Source organism: Hirundo rustica, chromosome 18 (genome assembly GCF_015227805.2).
Source record: "Hirundo rustica isolate bHirRus1 chromosome 18, bHirRus1.pri.v3, whole genome shotgun sequence".
Lineage (NCBI taxonomy): Eukaryota > Metazoa > Chordata > Aves > Passeriformes > Hirundinidae > Hirundo > Hirundo rustica.
In genome coordinates, this window is record NC_053467.1 from 3,610,360 (window position 1) to 3,626,907 (window position 16,548).

The 16,548-nt window shown below is 41.8% G+C and overlaps 1 protein-coding gene across 2 annotated transcripts in view; it reads right to left on the minus strand.

The window, feature by feature from the left end:
- Positions 1-16,548, minus strand: part of SEC14L1 (SEC14 like lipid binding 1) — a 47,705-nt gene that overhangs the window by 29,460 nt on the left and 1,697 nt on the right. For both annotated transcript variants that reach the window (XM_040081588.1, XM_040081589.2), the window contains exon 2: positions 16,325-16,416. In XM_040081588.1, coding sequence (XP_039937522.1) covers positions 16,325-16,387 — 63 coding nt within the window. In that variant the 5' untranslated portion in view covers positions 16,388-16,416. The remainder of the gene's footprint in view (positions 1-16,324; positions 16,417-16,548) is intronic.

A 16,548-nucleotide genomic window follows, 5' to 3' on the forward strand; every position in this document is an offset into this window, starting at 1 on the left:
CACCACCTGTCCCCGCAGATTTTACAAATATAACAAAGGGATAACAATTGCACTCTGGGTCTCTACACTTTATCTTAACATCAGAGTTACAAATTAATCTTTCCTCCGTGTAGTGTGGTTCTGGTGCATATTCTACACGGTGTCCATTCATTGATGATCTCTCCTCTGGATCCGTAACTTCAGGTCTCCAGGATTGCTTGTCACCTGCAACTCAGGAGTCGGTTTGCTCACTGGCCCTTTAATTCTGCTAGCATGGGTCCCTTTCTTTTCTGCTGTTCTGACTGCAGTATCTGTAGTAAGCAATACAAGGTAAGGGCCCTCCCATTGTGGGGTCAAGGTTGCTTCTTTCCAGGACTTTATCATTACTCAATCTCCTGGTTGCACCTGGTGCAGTTTCAAATCTAGTGGGGGTCTCTGAGCTAACCTTCTCTTATTCTATAGATTTTCCCTATATTTCATTAGGCTGGTAATGTATACATTCATATTTTGATCCCTCAACTTTGGATGATCTTGCGGTTCCTCTATATTGTAGGGCATTCCATACAACATTTCAAATGGAGATATTCCCATATCCGATCTAGGTTGTGTCCGGATATTAGCAATGCTAATGGTAGGCATTTTACCCATGACAGTTTGGTCTCAATCACAAGTTTGGTCAATTGTTTTTTAATTTCTCCATTCATTCTTTTTACTCTTCTTGAACTTTGGGGGTGCCAGGGGGTGTGATAATCCTATTGTATTCCCATTATTGCTATGGTTTCCTTAATTATTTTGGATGTAAAGTGGGGGCCTCTGTCCGAGTCAATGGTTTCTGTGACCCCATATCTGGGAATAATCTGCTCTAATAGGGTCTTGATCACTGTTTATGCCGTTGCCCTTGCTGTAGGGAATGCCTCTACATAATGGGTTAGGTGATCCACTATTACTAATAGATATTTATACCTCCCAGTCTTTGGTAACTCAGTAAAGTCTAGTTGGATGTTAGCAAGTGGCCGGTATGCTGTAGGTTGTCCCCCCTATTAAGGTTTTTCTTAAATTGGCTTTATTTACTTTTAGGCAGGTAACGCACCCCCTCACTACTTGCTTTGCCAAGTCATCTGCCCCAATACACATATGTTTGGTGGCGAATTGATCTACTAATGCTTGTGCCCCCCAATGTGTTTTGCTATGTATTCTCCTCATAATATCCATAGCTATGGATTTAGGCAGTACAGTTCTATTATCCTCTGGAAGTTGCCATTCTCTTTTTGGGTCTTCTCTCAACCCCATTCCTTTCATCTTTTCTTCTTCCTGCATAGTAAAACTATATATCTTTTGCAAATTCCCTCTGCTAATCTTATGCTCTTTTCTTTTAGCCTTCGGATCTTTCTGGGGGTAGATTGTGACATCTGCAAAGCAGCCCTTCTTGCTTCCTGATCTGCTGCATTATTTCCCCTGCTTTTAAAATCCAATCCCTTTTGATGCCCTTTCAGGTGAATAACAGCAATTTTCCTAGGTCCCCTCAAGGCCTTCAGCAGTTTCCTGATTAGATCCTGGTGAACCAGGTTTTTTTTCTCTGGGAGTTTATCAACCCCCGTTCTTCCCATATTTTCCCAAAAGTGTGTATAATCCCATAGGCATATTTTGAGTCAGTATAGATGGTACCTGATTTATCCTTCAACAACTGCAATGCCCGCAGTACAGCATAAAGTTCACAGGCCTGCGCCGACCAAGATCCACTTAGAGGGCCTGATTCGATAACTGCAAGTCTTTCTCCCCCAACTATTGCATAGCCAGAGACCCTTTTTCCATTAATTACTCGCGATGAGCCATCTACAAACAACCTATCCCCCTCTGGGGAGATGGGGTACTGTTTAACCCTTATCGGTGTCTCTGGATCTTTAATGATTACCGAGAAGGGGGGTATATTCAACCTTCCTACACTATCAGGAGTGTACCATACTTCTGAGTTAATTTTTTTCCTCATCCTCTACCCTCAAGGGACAGAGTTTTATTTTGATTTCCTCATTTACTACTTCTATATTAATACCCATTTCTATAATTAAGTCTCTCCCTAACAAATTATAATCTGCTTCTGGTACTAGTAGAAGGTTCCCTATTCTCATTTTGGACCTCAATTCCACCAGTACATTCTTAATAACAGGGACTTTAAAGGGCTCCCCCTTCGCCCCTACCACTTGAGCAGTTTCCTTTGATATTTTACATCCTTCTGGTAGTACCTGGACTGTCGATCGCTCAAACTAAAAACTCAAATTCCTGCTGCTGAGGACCTATTTTTAATTTTATCAAGGGCTCCTGATGTTTCCGTGTCCCCAGCAAATGAAGCCCCTGACTCCTTCAGTCCTCTTTGAAGACTCTCTCATCCCTCAGCCGCTTCCTGCAGTTTCTCCGAAAGTGTCCTTCATTCCCACAGTAGAAACATACGCCTCTATCCTTTTCTCTACCCGGAGAACCCCTCCCCCATTTCTCTGGGCCACTTGACTTGTTTTGGGAGGGGCATCAATTCTCTTAGTCTCCCTTACTGCTGCCACTATCATTCTTACTTGTCTCTTGTGACTCTCTTCATCTCTTCTCACACATACCTTCTGTGCTTCTTTCAATAGCTCATCTAGGTCTCTATTTTGCCAATTATCTAATTTTTCTAACTTCTTTCTGATATCTTCCCACGATTTAGCCACAAATTGTGTTTTTAGTAGTGCTTGCTCTAATGGTGTCTCAGGATCTAAGCCCGAGTACATTTGCAGGTTTTTTTTCTCAAGCGTTCTAGCCAATCCGTAGGTGTCTCCTCCTTTTTCTGTCTCTCATTAAATGCTTTGTTGATGTTCTGCCCCCTAGGCACCGCTTCCCGGATCCCCTGTACTATTATCCCCCTCAGATCCTGCATATTGATTCTGTGATCCTGCTGCTGATGATTCCAATTGGGATCCTGCAAAGGCCACTTGGTGTCTGCTAAAGGTCCTTGTGCATGTTGTGAATCCCATATCCGCATCCCCGCTCGTCTAATCATATTTCTTTCCTCGGCCGTGAAGAGAATATTCAATATGGCTTGCAACTCGCCCCAAGTATAAATACTGGGTCCCAAAAATTGGTCCAGTCTCTCGGCCACCCCCAAAGGATCTTCTAGGAGGCTCCCCATCTCCCTCTTAAATTCCCGAACATCCCCAGAACTCAAAGGTACTGAAACAAACCCTATCACTGGGTGAGGTCCCTGCCCCCCCCCCCCCCCCAGGCATTTCTCTTAGGGGATATAGGTTATGCTGTCTAGCCCGACCTCGGGTTATGGGTCCCTGCACTTCCTCAGGGGGCTCGGGATTACTCCCTGCTTCATGAGGCTCTATTGGAGGTGCATCTGGAATCTGGGGGTTCTGAGGGGGTATGTAAGGAGGTGGGATTAGTAAGGCTTCTTCCTCTTTACTCCTATCTTTCTTTTGTCCTCCCTCTTTGAGGGGAAACAGGAGCACTTCACCCCCAGGTCTTGTAACTCATACATTAGCATATTCACTTTCTTCTTGTCTAAAAGGAATTTTAGTGTTTACTCACAAGTTGAGTTTTTGCCTCACCCAATCTTCTGATGATCCAAAAATAGGCTAAAAAATATTCCAGGAAATCTCCTTTCCACCCCATACTACCACACAATAATGGATCATTTTAGCTTTATCTTTACCCCCTGTGTTAGGGTAATGTTTCCAATTGTCTAATATGAACCCCAGTGGGCTATCTGTTTTATGGGACTAGAGGGCCTGCTCTTCCCCTGTCCCATCTTCTGGAGTGCCCTCACACAAGCGTGGTGCGGAAATCACTCGCTTCCCCTTGTTCGTGGCTCACGCCCTCTCGGGCAATGAGAACCGCACTACTGAGGGTCCACAATCACTTGGAAAATCCGAGCTGCCGGTTCTCCTCTCACTCACACACACACTCGCAGCACTCCAGGATACCCGACCCAGACCGAACGGAATCTTCCACACAGATACTCACGCGTCTTGCGTCTTCGTCCGGACCTTTGTGCACAAAGTTTATAGGGTCTGCCGGCTTCCTTTGCCTAATGCTTTGAATTTAGGTTCGTCGGTCCAACCGAGACAGGAATTGGGTCTACCAGGGCCGCCGACTGATCGGCGGGGCGCCCCCCAGGCAGAACCAAAAGTCCTATCTTGCAGGTGGATCCGAGTCACGGCACCAAATTGTAATAGACTATGAACACAAAGAAAAGTTCCAATAGGAATTTATTACATTACAGCAGGCAAAGCAAAGGCAAATACAGCGCTGGACGGCAGGGGAGTCTCGCTCCACCAACTGCCGTCAATTGGTAGATTTTTCAGTCTTGCTTTTATCTTGCTTCTTTCCTCCAATGATGTATGTGTGACGTGTTGCTGGGAGGGTCTCTTTCTGTCCCTCGGTGGTCGCAGAGATGAAGGCTGTATTGTAAGCTGGAATTCCTGAAACTTAAAGCTGATTAAGCAAGTAGAGAAGGAATGAGCAAGGGTCTGTTTGCCTATCAGCTTAGATAGTGACATAGTAACTTCTTGTTATCTTGAGTTATTTGATCTTCAGTGAACAAAAAAATAGTTAATGTTTATCACACTGGTATTTCACTGCTGAGATATTCAGCTGTGGTCACCAACTCAGCAAAGCAAGCAAAGAGCCTCTTTCTGCACCAGAAAGAAACAGCCAGACACAGAAACCTCAGTTCTCATCAGGGCTGTGACCAGTCAATCCACCCATGCAGGCTCTTTCTACACAGATCACTATTCTATCCCCCTCAGTGCACCCTTCCCATTCAACATCGGGGCATTTTCATTTCAGAAAAGTGCTGAGAGAGAAGTTTCACCAGCTAAATACAGTGGCCTGACGTTACATGGAATGACACTGGAAGGCAAGTGGCTCATAACTGCTTAAGAACCACTTTGCTACACAAAGACATTCCATCTTCTTCCAGATAAAAATTAAATCTTTGATGATTTAATGCAATTTTATTCAAAGTTTTGATGGCAAAAGGCACAGCAATTCAGCAGGTAGAACAAAATCGGGATAAAGGATGCAACCCGAAGACAAGGGCTAACATTCAATTTTCTATCTGTAAAAGATGATCTTCAATAACCACAGATATGCCTCAACATAACTTTAATCTGAAGAGTGGTTGCTTTAAAACAGATCTGAGTCATCTGTGGTTTGCTTAAATAAATTTGCACAGGTGGAATTGTGTAATAATTGATTCTTGTATGGAAGCCTAAATATCCATCTTCAGAGGACACCTTAATATGAGGGCAGGACAGAGGAGAAAGTGGACAGCCTGTGTAGGAGTTGGAGTTACACCTGCTTTGCCTTCCAGGCACACACAAGAGAATCATTAATTCTCTTCCTCCCTTTGGGAAATCCAGAGAGCCCAAAGTGCCCAAGTGTCACTCCACTAAAGAGTGAGCAAGCCAAACTTCAACTGCAGCCTCTGCACAATCTTGAGACACAAATCTCTAAAATGAGAAGCTGGAATAGAGAAGTTGGGCAAGTGGCACTCCTTCCTCCCAAAAAAAACCCACCAGCAAAAACAAAACAAAACAACAAAAAAAAGGTTAAAGACAGAAAACCCAACAACCAAGCTGAATGCAAGTAATTTTCATCTTCCTTTCCTTTGGAGTCAGGTGGGAAAGCCTGATCATTCAGGTTAGGCTGGCTTATGACTGAGAGACCAAGATCAAATTGCTGGTTAGAAAACAACTGGCATCACTCTGGTCTAGACTGAAGGTGGAACACTGAGGACAGACTTTACAGCTGTGCTGCTCCAAGCTGCTCCCCACACAGACAGATCTTACCTGGCCTCGTGGGGGCAACAGCAATACCACATGGACTTGCAATGTCACTGTAACTTGTTTGTATCAAACGCATTTGCAACACTATTCTATACTCAGAGAGAACTGCCTGCCCTGCCCGTGTTCCAAGCAGGACAGATGGAAATCAGTCTGGCCCAGAAGCCACGTAGCTCCAGGCACAACACTTTGTTTGACAGAATGTGCCCTGCAATTAAAGTCAACTGCAGTAGTTCCTACGAGAGGAAACTTGGCTTCTGACCCCAATTGCACAGGACACGACTGTTTTGGCTCAAGGTTAAAGTACTCTGGAGAAGAGGCTGACCTCCAAAAGAGCATCACAGCAAAGGCTGGCGACAGGCCAGGGAAAGCTTAAATGCCTGGAGACCCGACATGTGATTACTGAGGAATGTGAGCTATTCCCAAGCACTTCCTATTTCTCTGCAGCACAGGCAATACACAACCCTTTACATAACATATCCGGTACATATCTTCCCGTGAATTTTTTAAAAGACACACATAAAACCGACAGCAAATCGTTAAGCTTGACCTACCATTTCTTCTAATTACCATTCCTTGCCTTATAGCAGCTGAACAATCACAAGCACGTTCTGTGTTGCCAACAGGCATTTCACAGGCACCAGGGTATTGTCACACAAAGCAGAATTTGGTGCTTGGCTTCCCCTTTCCTTTTCCAGTTAACAAAATTGCATGCCTGGTTCCTCTGCAGTCGGTTTTTAAAAATTCAGCTGCAATCCCACTGTGTCCACTGAGGATCTATTTTTAGAACAGTCAAATATTCCTTGCTGCTCTATTGTACCAAGCTTAAGTCTCACTTTTGTGAGTCCTATAATTAGTATTCGTCACTTGTTTGGTTTTAGAATTACAGACACTTTCAATAAGGTCTGTTACAACATGTTTAACATCTGGAATATGTTAGGCTATTTTAAATAAAATTATTATGGTGCAGACAAAATCTAACTTATGAGTGGAGGAGGACAGGATGACTACAGCACTGCTACAGTGTGGGCTCAGAATTCCTCATTAAACCATTGCCTGAGAGGTTAAAGACTTGTACTACCACAAGGAAAAACATCTCCAGACTTTTTCCCCCCTCCATGAAGGTTCAGTGAAACAGGTTTGACTTCATTGCCTCAGACTTCACCCACCAGGTTTTCATTTGGCCCAGAGGCAATTGGCCTGTAAGCACTGCACCAGTGATTTCACTCCTCCAAGACTATCATTAGTACAGTGAGATTCACCAGAAGAACACAAAATTCAAGATAAATAGCAAGGCCTTGGTTTGGCTTTTGGAGCAGCAAAATATCAAGTTCCAGGCAGAGAGCAGCCATATTCTGTTAAGCAAACCAATTAAAAAGTTTTAAGTACATCATTTTATGTCTTGACCATTGACTAATGTCAATGGAATGTCATCAAAATGCAGCATGATAGGGCCTGGAGACTGCGCACTTTTTACTCAAGCTAGGAAGTGTAACAAAAAATACCTTACATCCATGTCTGAAGTATCAGGAGACCCTCAAAAAGGTAAAAAAAAACAACGGTGGAAAACCAAGAGTACAGAGCAGCAGCTCCCCATGTGAAATCAAACTACTGAAGATCATCACCATAAAAATGAGTCATTTGAGACCTGAGGGAGGCACCTGCCAGATCTGAGGGCAGGCAGCACAGAGAGCCTGAGCCAGGCTGCGCCGCCTCTCCTGACACAAGGAGCAGGAGGCGTGAGGCTGAGCAAGCTCTGCCAGGCTCAAGGATCCATCTCTTGACAGAACGTGTCATGAAGCACCAGCTCCTGCTGGAGAGTGTCACCACAGAGTTCACTGGGCTCCAGAAAGGAATTGGGAGCACAAGAAATCAAGCACGTGAGATGTTATTCCTGACAACGGCACATTCTGGACCAGAAGGGCTGTCAAGACGCATTGCTGGAAGATGAGAGAGTATCCTAAGAGAGTGTTACCATATGTTTATCTCATTCCTACCCTCCCCCCAAGAGGCAGATACTGCCCTTGGCCACTGCCTGAAAGGCAGCACTAGCTAGAGAGGCCTCATGGTGCAATCTGGTTCTGTGCTTCTAATTAAGAGACAGAATAAAAATCCAAATTCATCATCCAGATATCAATAACCAGGTAATACCAGCGCAAGATCCATCACTGGCCTGGTACAGCTTCTGCACCCCTGCATCTGCTCCCCAATAAAACACAGACAGAAAACACCACCTCGCTTCAAAAGATAAGCCAATAAAATAAATAAATAAATAAAAACAAGAGACAAAAGTAATTTGATTATTTTCTTAAATGAAATTAAATTCACAGACTCTAGACAATCACTTCTTTGTTCTTCACTCTCCTTTACAGCAAAGAAAGGCAAACAAAAGCATGAATCAGTTTAGTCAACACAGAACAAACAAGTTCAAGTGAAATTGCTTTAAATCCTGCTCATTACAACTTCAGTGCCTGCACTACACACACCACGAAACACTTCAATAGAAATAAGTAATTTCATAGAGCCTTGAATTCAGTAATGAAGAACTTATCTACAAGCCAATGAATTGCACAGCAAAGAGAGTTCTGCAAATTATACAGTATAATTTACACATTGAATGAAATAGCCTGAAAAGAGCATCCTCTGGAAAGGCTTCTGCTGCCTGCTATGCCTGAACTGGACAGAATGTCTGTGGCATCTGAATTTTACACTAAATGAAGGGACACAATGCACACAAGAAAGGAAGTGCTCTCATCAGGAAGCTGCTCCCTTCTGCTGCGGCATAAACAACTCTAAATGGCATGTGGCCACCCCGACCATCACCAGGGAAATGCTCATTTTCACAAAATGAGATCTATTATTGTCACAGCGATATGATCTAATATTACAGCAGCAGTAGGCACGGCAGAAAGTTATCAGACAGGCTGAGATGGTGAGGTTTGCAGTGTAGCTTTCAACTCCTGCACAAATTGATCTGCATATATTCCAACAAGCATCCGTATTCAAGTTATGAGAGCATAAATACCAACAAAATGAAAACAGTTGTAATTATCCAGTAATCCATAACCCCATAGATTTAGATATTTAACTTCATCAATCTGACCATGACAAAACCTTGAAACAGTAACTTAACAGAGCCCAAACATGTATAATTAAGAATTAAAACAGCTTAAATAAAAAATCATTTTTAATGCAAAAGAGTAGCTTCTCTTTGCTCCCTCCCACGATCCCTCTGCTGTCTCCTGAGTTAAAGCTGGTAGCCCAGTGATATTTTTATTTTCAAATTTGCTGATATATAGAACCCAAAACTAATTATAATGAAGTAAAACCCAAGAGAAGTCCAAGATGGAGAATGCTCAAATGTGAAATTTTATACATGAATACAAAGCAAGACAGGCAGTCAGTCCATCCACGTGTGATTGTACTCCAGCATACAACATAGACATTTTTAATTTTCATTTTTCTGAAGCAAGGACAGAGCCCCCTTTATGCCAAAGCAACTCTCAGAATCCACAACTCCAAGCCATTAAGTGCAATTTGCAAGTATTTTGCACTGCTAAATAATACCTGAAGACTGCTGAATCAGGTTTCTAATGGCCCCCTCATTTACTGTTACAGCAAGCAGCTTCTGCATTTTTCAAACTGCAGATCCCTAATTATTTCCCAACGGGATCGAGGGCTCTCAGAGTGCAACCCTAGTGACAGATGCCCTGCTGACTCCTCTTTCTTGCAGGCAGCTGCCAGCAGCTCACCCACAGCACGGGGGGGACGAGCACCTGCTCCCACAGGGGAGCTCAGCAGCCTCAAGGGAGCCCAGCAAGGAAACTGGGCTGACAAGGAATTTATCTTCCTTTTTTCCAAGACAGCTCCGGCCCAGTCCGTGTCCCTAGGCTGGCTTGCCGATGAACATGTCTTCGCAAGAAAGCCAGAGCAGCAGCCTGGCGCATCAGCTTAGCTACAATGGGAAACCACACATTGGCGGTATTTCTCTGACCCTGAGAAGGCAGCGGCTGTGAACCACAAGCTGAAAACCTCTGTGGACTGGGCTGCAATCAGCACGACTTGAGCAAAAGCAAGGATTTGAGAGCTGATCTCCGCCTGTGACAGCTCAGTGCTGGCAGTGCTGGCCTGTACTCTTTTGGCAGCGCTGCCCCACGCTGCGGTGCAGCCCGGGGACGCCAGGCTGTCCCCCCAGCCCCGCTGCCGCCAGCGTGGGGCCTTGGCAGGGCACCGATCTCAAACACCACTGACCGACCGCTGATGGCTGGAACCAGCTGCAGCTTGACTGTGGGAAACTCAAATTATTAAACTACTTGTAATAGGCCTTACTTAACGTGAGCTGCTAACCTGACCTAACTCTATCACAAAAATGAAATAAAGTGTTAAATAATTCCGTTTAACATCCTAGTTCTTCATTTAGAATACTTGCACAGTATTTTTAAACTATATGAAAAAAACTGGAAGACTAATTCACTTGGGAGAAAAGGAAATAGACCATTTAAGACCAACCTGTAATTAATTTCAACTTGAGCTAATTAACAGCTTTCCTTGCATATTCTCTGAAGATTCATTCTACATTCAGAATGCAACAGTTTAAAGATTCCATCGCTGGCCTCCCGCCAAGAACATACAAAACGTCCAAATGACGTTCAAAGCAAAAGCAACCCTGGTTACAACAAATACCCCTTCAAATTTGATTCCAGATTCTGGACTCTGACTGAAGGTGCATTACAGGAAGTCCTCAGGCAGCAGACAGCCCAAGAAACAGGGAAACACCTCATTCTGATCTCTTAAGCAACTTCTGGCTTCCCACTGGATATGGTTTTTAATCAATCCCCAAAAACATTCACCCTATCTCCTTCCTGCAAGGTTTTGAAGGCTTTTACACATGCTTCTTACTGTCTAACCACACATTAGACCATGAGCATGACGTTATACCTTCTCCAGACTGTAACTGTAGAACCCTGAGTGTCCAGGACTCTGCAGGATGTGTAACCACTTCTTTTCTGCCAGATCCCCACATATTTTAAGAGTTTTAACTCAAAGGCAGCATGGTTTGGCTGGATCAACAGATCCTGGAGCAGCACTTCACACCAGAGCTAAAACACCTGCAAAGGGTGAAAAGCTTGGAGTGCTTTCAGAACAAAACACAGCAACTGTTTTGATACATATTTTCCTTCTTCTGACACCTTTCAGAGTGTGACAGTAGCGGTGGCTTAGCTTTTAAAGTGTAAAGTGTTAAAAACTGACTCAAAGCTTTCGGTGAACAAGAGAACTGCAGCTGTCAGCTACAGTCAGGTCATGTGTTTTCCCAAGGGAAAAAAAAAAACCAAAACAACCAAAAAAACCCAAACAAACAAACAAAAAAAAAAAACCCAGGAAACCAAGCATGGAAATAGCTAAGCAAGTCATGAAATAACACATAAATTGCACTGTTAGCAGGCTGCTAAGTCAATATTTTCCCCTAGTGCTTAAGTGAACTCTTCCATTTGTTCCCCACAGCTCATTCCAAACAAGTGGCCAAATAATCATTTGTTCTTACACCGTGTGCTAACACAGGAACCACCACCACCATCAACCAGCAGTGAATATAAATTCAGAAATTCCACACAAGGCTGTGTTCCACCATGGCTTTACCAATACATTTCCAACAGCAAATAAGGCTAAGTTTTCAACAAAGACAGGAAGCAAACAGATGAGATTCTGGAAGTTCTACAACAGAAGGGAAAACAGCTCAGAGGTTTTGGGAGCAGACACTCAAGTTCATTCCCTTCCCGAGGATTTAAGTATCCAAGACAAATTCTCAGCAAAGTACACTAAATCAGGGGAATAAAATACTTCCCTATATATTTAAAGCCTACTTTGCGCTTTCAAAAGCACTTGCAGAAGAGGTTCCTTTTTCTCATCAGCCTCTCAGGCCCTCTTCACATGATATGTGAAATGCATTTTTTCCAGGAAAACAAAATGAGACTGGAAGGAATGAAAATGGCAAGTTTTTATGACCAGGTGAGGCACTTAGCTTGATACAATTTGAATTTTTTTTAAATTACTTTTTAAAGTAATAACTTCTATAGTGAAATAATAATGTACTGCTGATCAGAAAGCTCACTACAACCTAGATCAAGGCATTATACTTTGATTTGTCAATCTGTAAAAACAGGTAATTTTTTTCTAATCTACTCTAATCACTGAAGTGTATTTATCCCATTTACAATGTTACTGCTTACCTGTAATTTAGGGATATTTTAATTCATGAGATATACCTTTAGAACTACTTTTTAGATCTATATTGCCAAAGAGAGTCAGTCAACCTGATGTCCAAAAGCAGCAAATTCGAACCATTAAAATGATAATACAATCAAAGGCACTACACATTATACTTACTATGAAAGATTCATGCTTGAGATACTTCAGATATTCCATCAGAACAGTGGCAAAATGTGAGATCGATTTTTTTTAAATTCACATTATTTCTGAAACTAAGTAATTTGTGACTGTAAATAGGACATTTTCTAAATGGGCTGAAGAGCAATACATTTTCCACCGAGCTTTCAGAAACTTAAAAAGAAAAATCCCACTGGTCAATGGTTCAATCCAATATGTGCTTTTTCAAACATCTTATTTATTTTCCATTTGCATAAATTTCACCCTTGAAATGCCATTGCAACTGATTATTCATTATTTAAATTTACTTTGGAAATTAAACTCAAGGAGAATTATCTAAAGTATGTCAGACTGAAAATGAGTTGCAAATCTCCAAAGTTAATTTTAGCTTCATGTGTGTTAAGGAAGCTTCAAGTTCTTAACTGCCTTTTAATATTAAGAACTACTTATTCAGCAAAGTCCCTGTATTACTTTAAATGTAAACCTCTTTAAGCTAATATTAAAAAAAAATTAAATCTGTAATCTTTAGAAGTTTTCTAAAAGCAGCTTCTCAGTTTTTCTCCAGTATATTTAACCTTGGTAACTTGACAAGTGAGTCTAAGTAAACAGCCATTTTTCCACATTTCAGCTGCTTCCAGCGTTATGTAAACATTGAACAGGAGGAGAAGCGAGATCCTCTTCAGTCTCCTGAGCAGCTGTGCAAGCTGCTGCTCTGGGCGCTTTTTTAAATACATATCCACTAACACACAGAAATTCCAAGAAGTTAATTATGACAGATATTCCACAGAGCAGCCAAAAATCATCATGTCAGCTTTGGAAACTATTTGGTGAAATCATCTGGCCTGGGTTAGGTGCGTCAGAATGAAGTGTGGTAATTTCTAGCCTATGATTCTAGAATCTTTTCAAGTTTAGGAAATGGTTGCATTAAAAGATTTGCATCTTAAACATTATCTGGAACCACACGATTTGCCAGTAGAAGGAAATCTTCAAGAGAAGTAGCTTATATTAGATTTTACAAAGCTGGACTTTGATGAGGGAAGGTAGGAAGCTTTGAAGCAATGGATGTCGCCACTCCCTCCCAGCCTCAGCACCTCACCAATTCCCAGCTGGGAGATAAGGGGTCATGCCTTAAGGATATCGTCATAGAGCTATGTTAGGGTTCAACAGATGAGTTTTAGATGTCAGTGGAGGAAGCATAACAGAGAAACTTATTTTCAACACGAATTCAACTTAGGAAAAGAATTTTTACTCATCTATTTTAAAAGTCTTTATATTTTAATTGCCTGCAAAACACTTTTGCCTTGACAATCTTGGCTTAGATCAAAGTGGAATTAAATTCAGTTTTTTGTCTTAATATAGAGCTGCAGTCACCCTTTCCAGAGAACAAAGTTCCCTGGGAACACACTGGAGCTGCATGAATGGAATGCTGATTGTGCTCCATTCTCCCTCAAGTACCTCTTGGAAAGCCAGGAAGGGGAAAGTGGGCAAATCGGAAGTTTGCACTGTAAATGACCCACTCTGCAAACGGCATTCACCCAGTGGCTTCTAGAAAAGAATTAACACTGATTTCTTTATCTGAAGGCTAAATATTAGTTTGACTTAATGAGTTCCAATTCGCAATTGAAACGCGTATCAATCCAGGGAATCTTCCCAGTGCACAAGGGGTTCATTGACACTGGTGAACTTCATAACTACTCCAAAGAATCATCTCTGGAGTTCCACAGAACACCCAGGGAAGAGAAGACAACTGGCCAAATAAAAATTTTAAAAGTACTCAGCACCTGAACACAAAGTTGAGATCTCATACAAGAGCCAGGCTAGAAACAGTGATTTTTGTTAAGACAATTCAGCACACAGAACACTGCTGCCCCATTGACCAAAGTTTTCTTGAGAGATTTTTTACTGACAGATGAGTATCCCCGGGTGTAGGTTTAAACCTCTGTTTGAGGACACATTCTCTCAAGGGCTAGGCACAAATAAAAGAGAGGGACAGAGGAAAAACAAATACAACACGTAAGTCATTTATTGGGTGCTTTAAATCCAAGCCTGGTATACGTCAGGCTGTTCCTCCTTTCAGAAGAGCTGCTGGCACTATTAAAATAACATTATAGCTTTTTTTTGCTTTTTTTTTTTTTTTAAATTGAGAATATGCAACATAGTGCTTCCACTTTAGCGAGCATAGAATCTGACACAAGTATTCCTTGCAGAAATACTTTATCAACTTATGCAATCACTGTTCAACCAAGAGGAAACAGTAACAAAACAGGAACAAAAAGCATCAAGCTTGCATATACTGTTTATATTCCTCACAGAACTGGCTCAGGGACTCCTCTACACACTTCGAAAATGCATGGACAGTTTTGATGGATCACCAGCAGGAATGTTACAAGTTTTAAAAATCTGCAACAGCAGCAACATGGCAGGGAGAAAATGTTCATCCAGCGCTCACATTCTGAACAAGTACAAGTGATAACCCACTGCTCTGACACAGACTAAATAAATCAGATGTGTTATTGCTCAGCTAAGCTTCCAGTCTCAGAAAGAATCCCGTTTGACTTTCTTTTTATAAGCATTCTTCTCCTCTGAGTTCACTTTTAATTTTTAACTACTATTTGCAACCTAGTTGCATACCTACTATAGCCGCTTGCTTCCAAAAGAAAAGCTTTAATGTGAGGGAAGACTTTATATTTGTTAAATATTATTCTTCAGATATTACCCCAAAGACACTGAACAGCTGGAGAACTCTCAGTTAATACTAATAGTCAGAAGTGTTTTTAATTACACCCAGCAAAGCGTTGTGGACAATTTTGATGTCAGCATTTTGACTCAACATACCCTTGAAGAAATAACTCAGGGGAAGAAGTTCTGCCTTCAATTCAGCAGCAAGGTAAAGACTCATCAGTTTAGCAAACAGCCAGGGAATTTAATTTAAGAAATCAATTTTGGCTGATTGATCTAAGAGCCAGTACAACTTCCCTGAAGGCTAAAGTTACAGACACCATCCAATTTCACTGAGAGACCACCTGAAGCCCAGCTGTCAGAGTTACTGAAGTCATAAAAGACCTTACACATATCAGAGTTGGCTTCTTCACTGCTCAGCAAAATAACAACTCTGCCTTGAAGTGTCTGCAAGAGCAAGACCTAATGTGTAACACTGGAGGCAGCCTTAGCAATGAGATAAAAAGAAATGCAAGTATTCCCTGTAGAGTGATCTAATCCTTTTTTACCCTGTGACTGCAAAGAATCACTTCTGTAAGGAACCCAGCACTCCAAACCACGTGATCTATCTAAATATTTACACTATGAGCACTATTAAAACTCTCCTCCGATGGCTTTAAACATGGTATTTTCAGCAAGTGAAATCAAACAATTATTATGTAGATTACGGTTCACTTTTAACTGTTTTTATCAAGGAAAAGCTCTTTAATTGCTCTTTCTAACTCATAAGAGCCCCACGGCTGTGGTTTAAATTGAATATACTTTAAAATGTCAAATACCTACTTCCACTCTGTTTTCTAAAAGGAAAGAAAAGGGAGGGAGAGGAGGAGAGAGTAAAAAAAAAAAAAAGGGAACCTAATTAAATTTCATTCTTTTCATTACTATTTGTACCACTATCACACCAATTAGCAAAATGCACCCAAAAGGCTTTTTGTTCATCTCTCTGGTCTTCCTACCACGCTTTTTCTTCCCTTCCCTCAAAATGTTTCCAGTGTCCTTTCTCCCTTTTCATTCAGGCAAATCCTTGCTTTCATGGCTTTCTCTGTACTTTCTACTCTGTACTCTCTCTGTGTGAAAACACCACCATAGCAATGTTTTAATCAGTATATATGACATTTCCTCCTGTTCTAGAAGAGTCTGCCCCCACTAACCAACCTCCAGTATACTTCATTCAATCCTACTTCTGCTCTGACTTTCAAATACATCTGTAAATCTTATCTAAACTTTGGCAGAAGAGGAAAGCACATTACATTTAAAAAAACCACTCTGGGCAGAGAAGAAATCATTGAAACACACAGCTCCCATAGTTTATATTTTGTTCTCAGCTTTGTATGTTCTACAGCATCTATCAAACAACGCCCAGCAAGTACTCAGCTACATAAGGAACTATCAAGAAGGAAATTACAGCAAAAATTAATACTTACAGCCATAATTAACTCAAAAGGGTGTTTATACACCCGCACGGGGGACTGGTACTTCTGCACCATGGTTGCCGCTTAGTGAGATCAACTCAAACCTGAAAAAGAAATGTTTAAAACCATCTGTCAGACGTAGGAAGCCATTTTCAATTTTCTCTTACAATTAGTCTGTGCGTGGTACCACGCTAGCAATTCCACAGGAAATCCTTCACAATTCCCTGACAACCTTT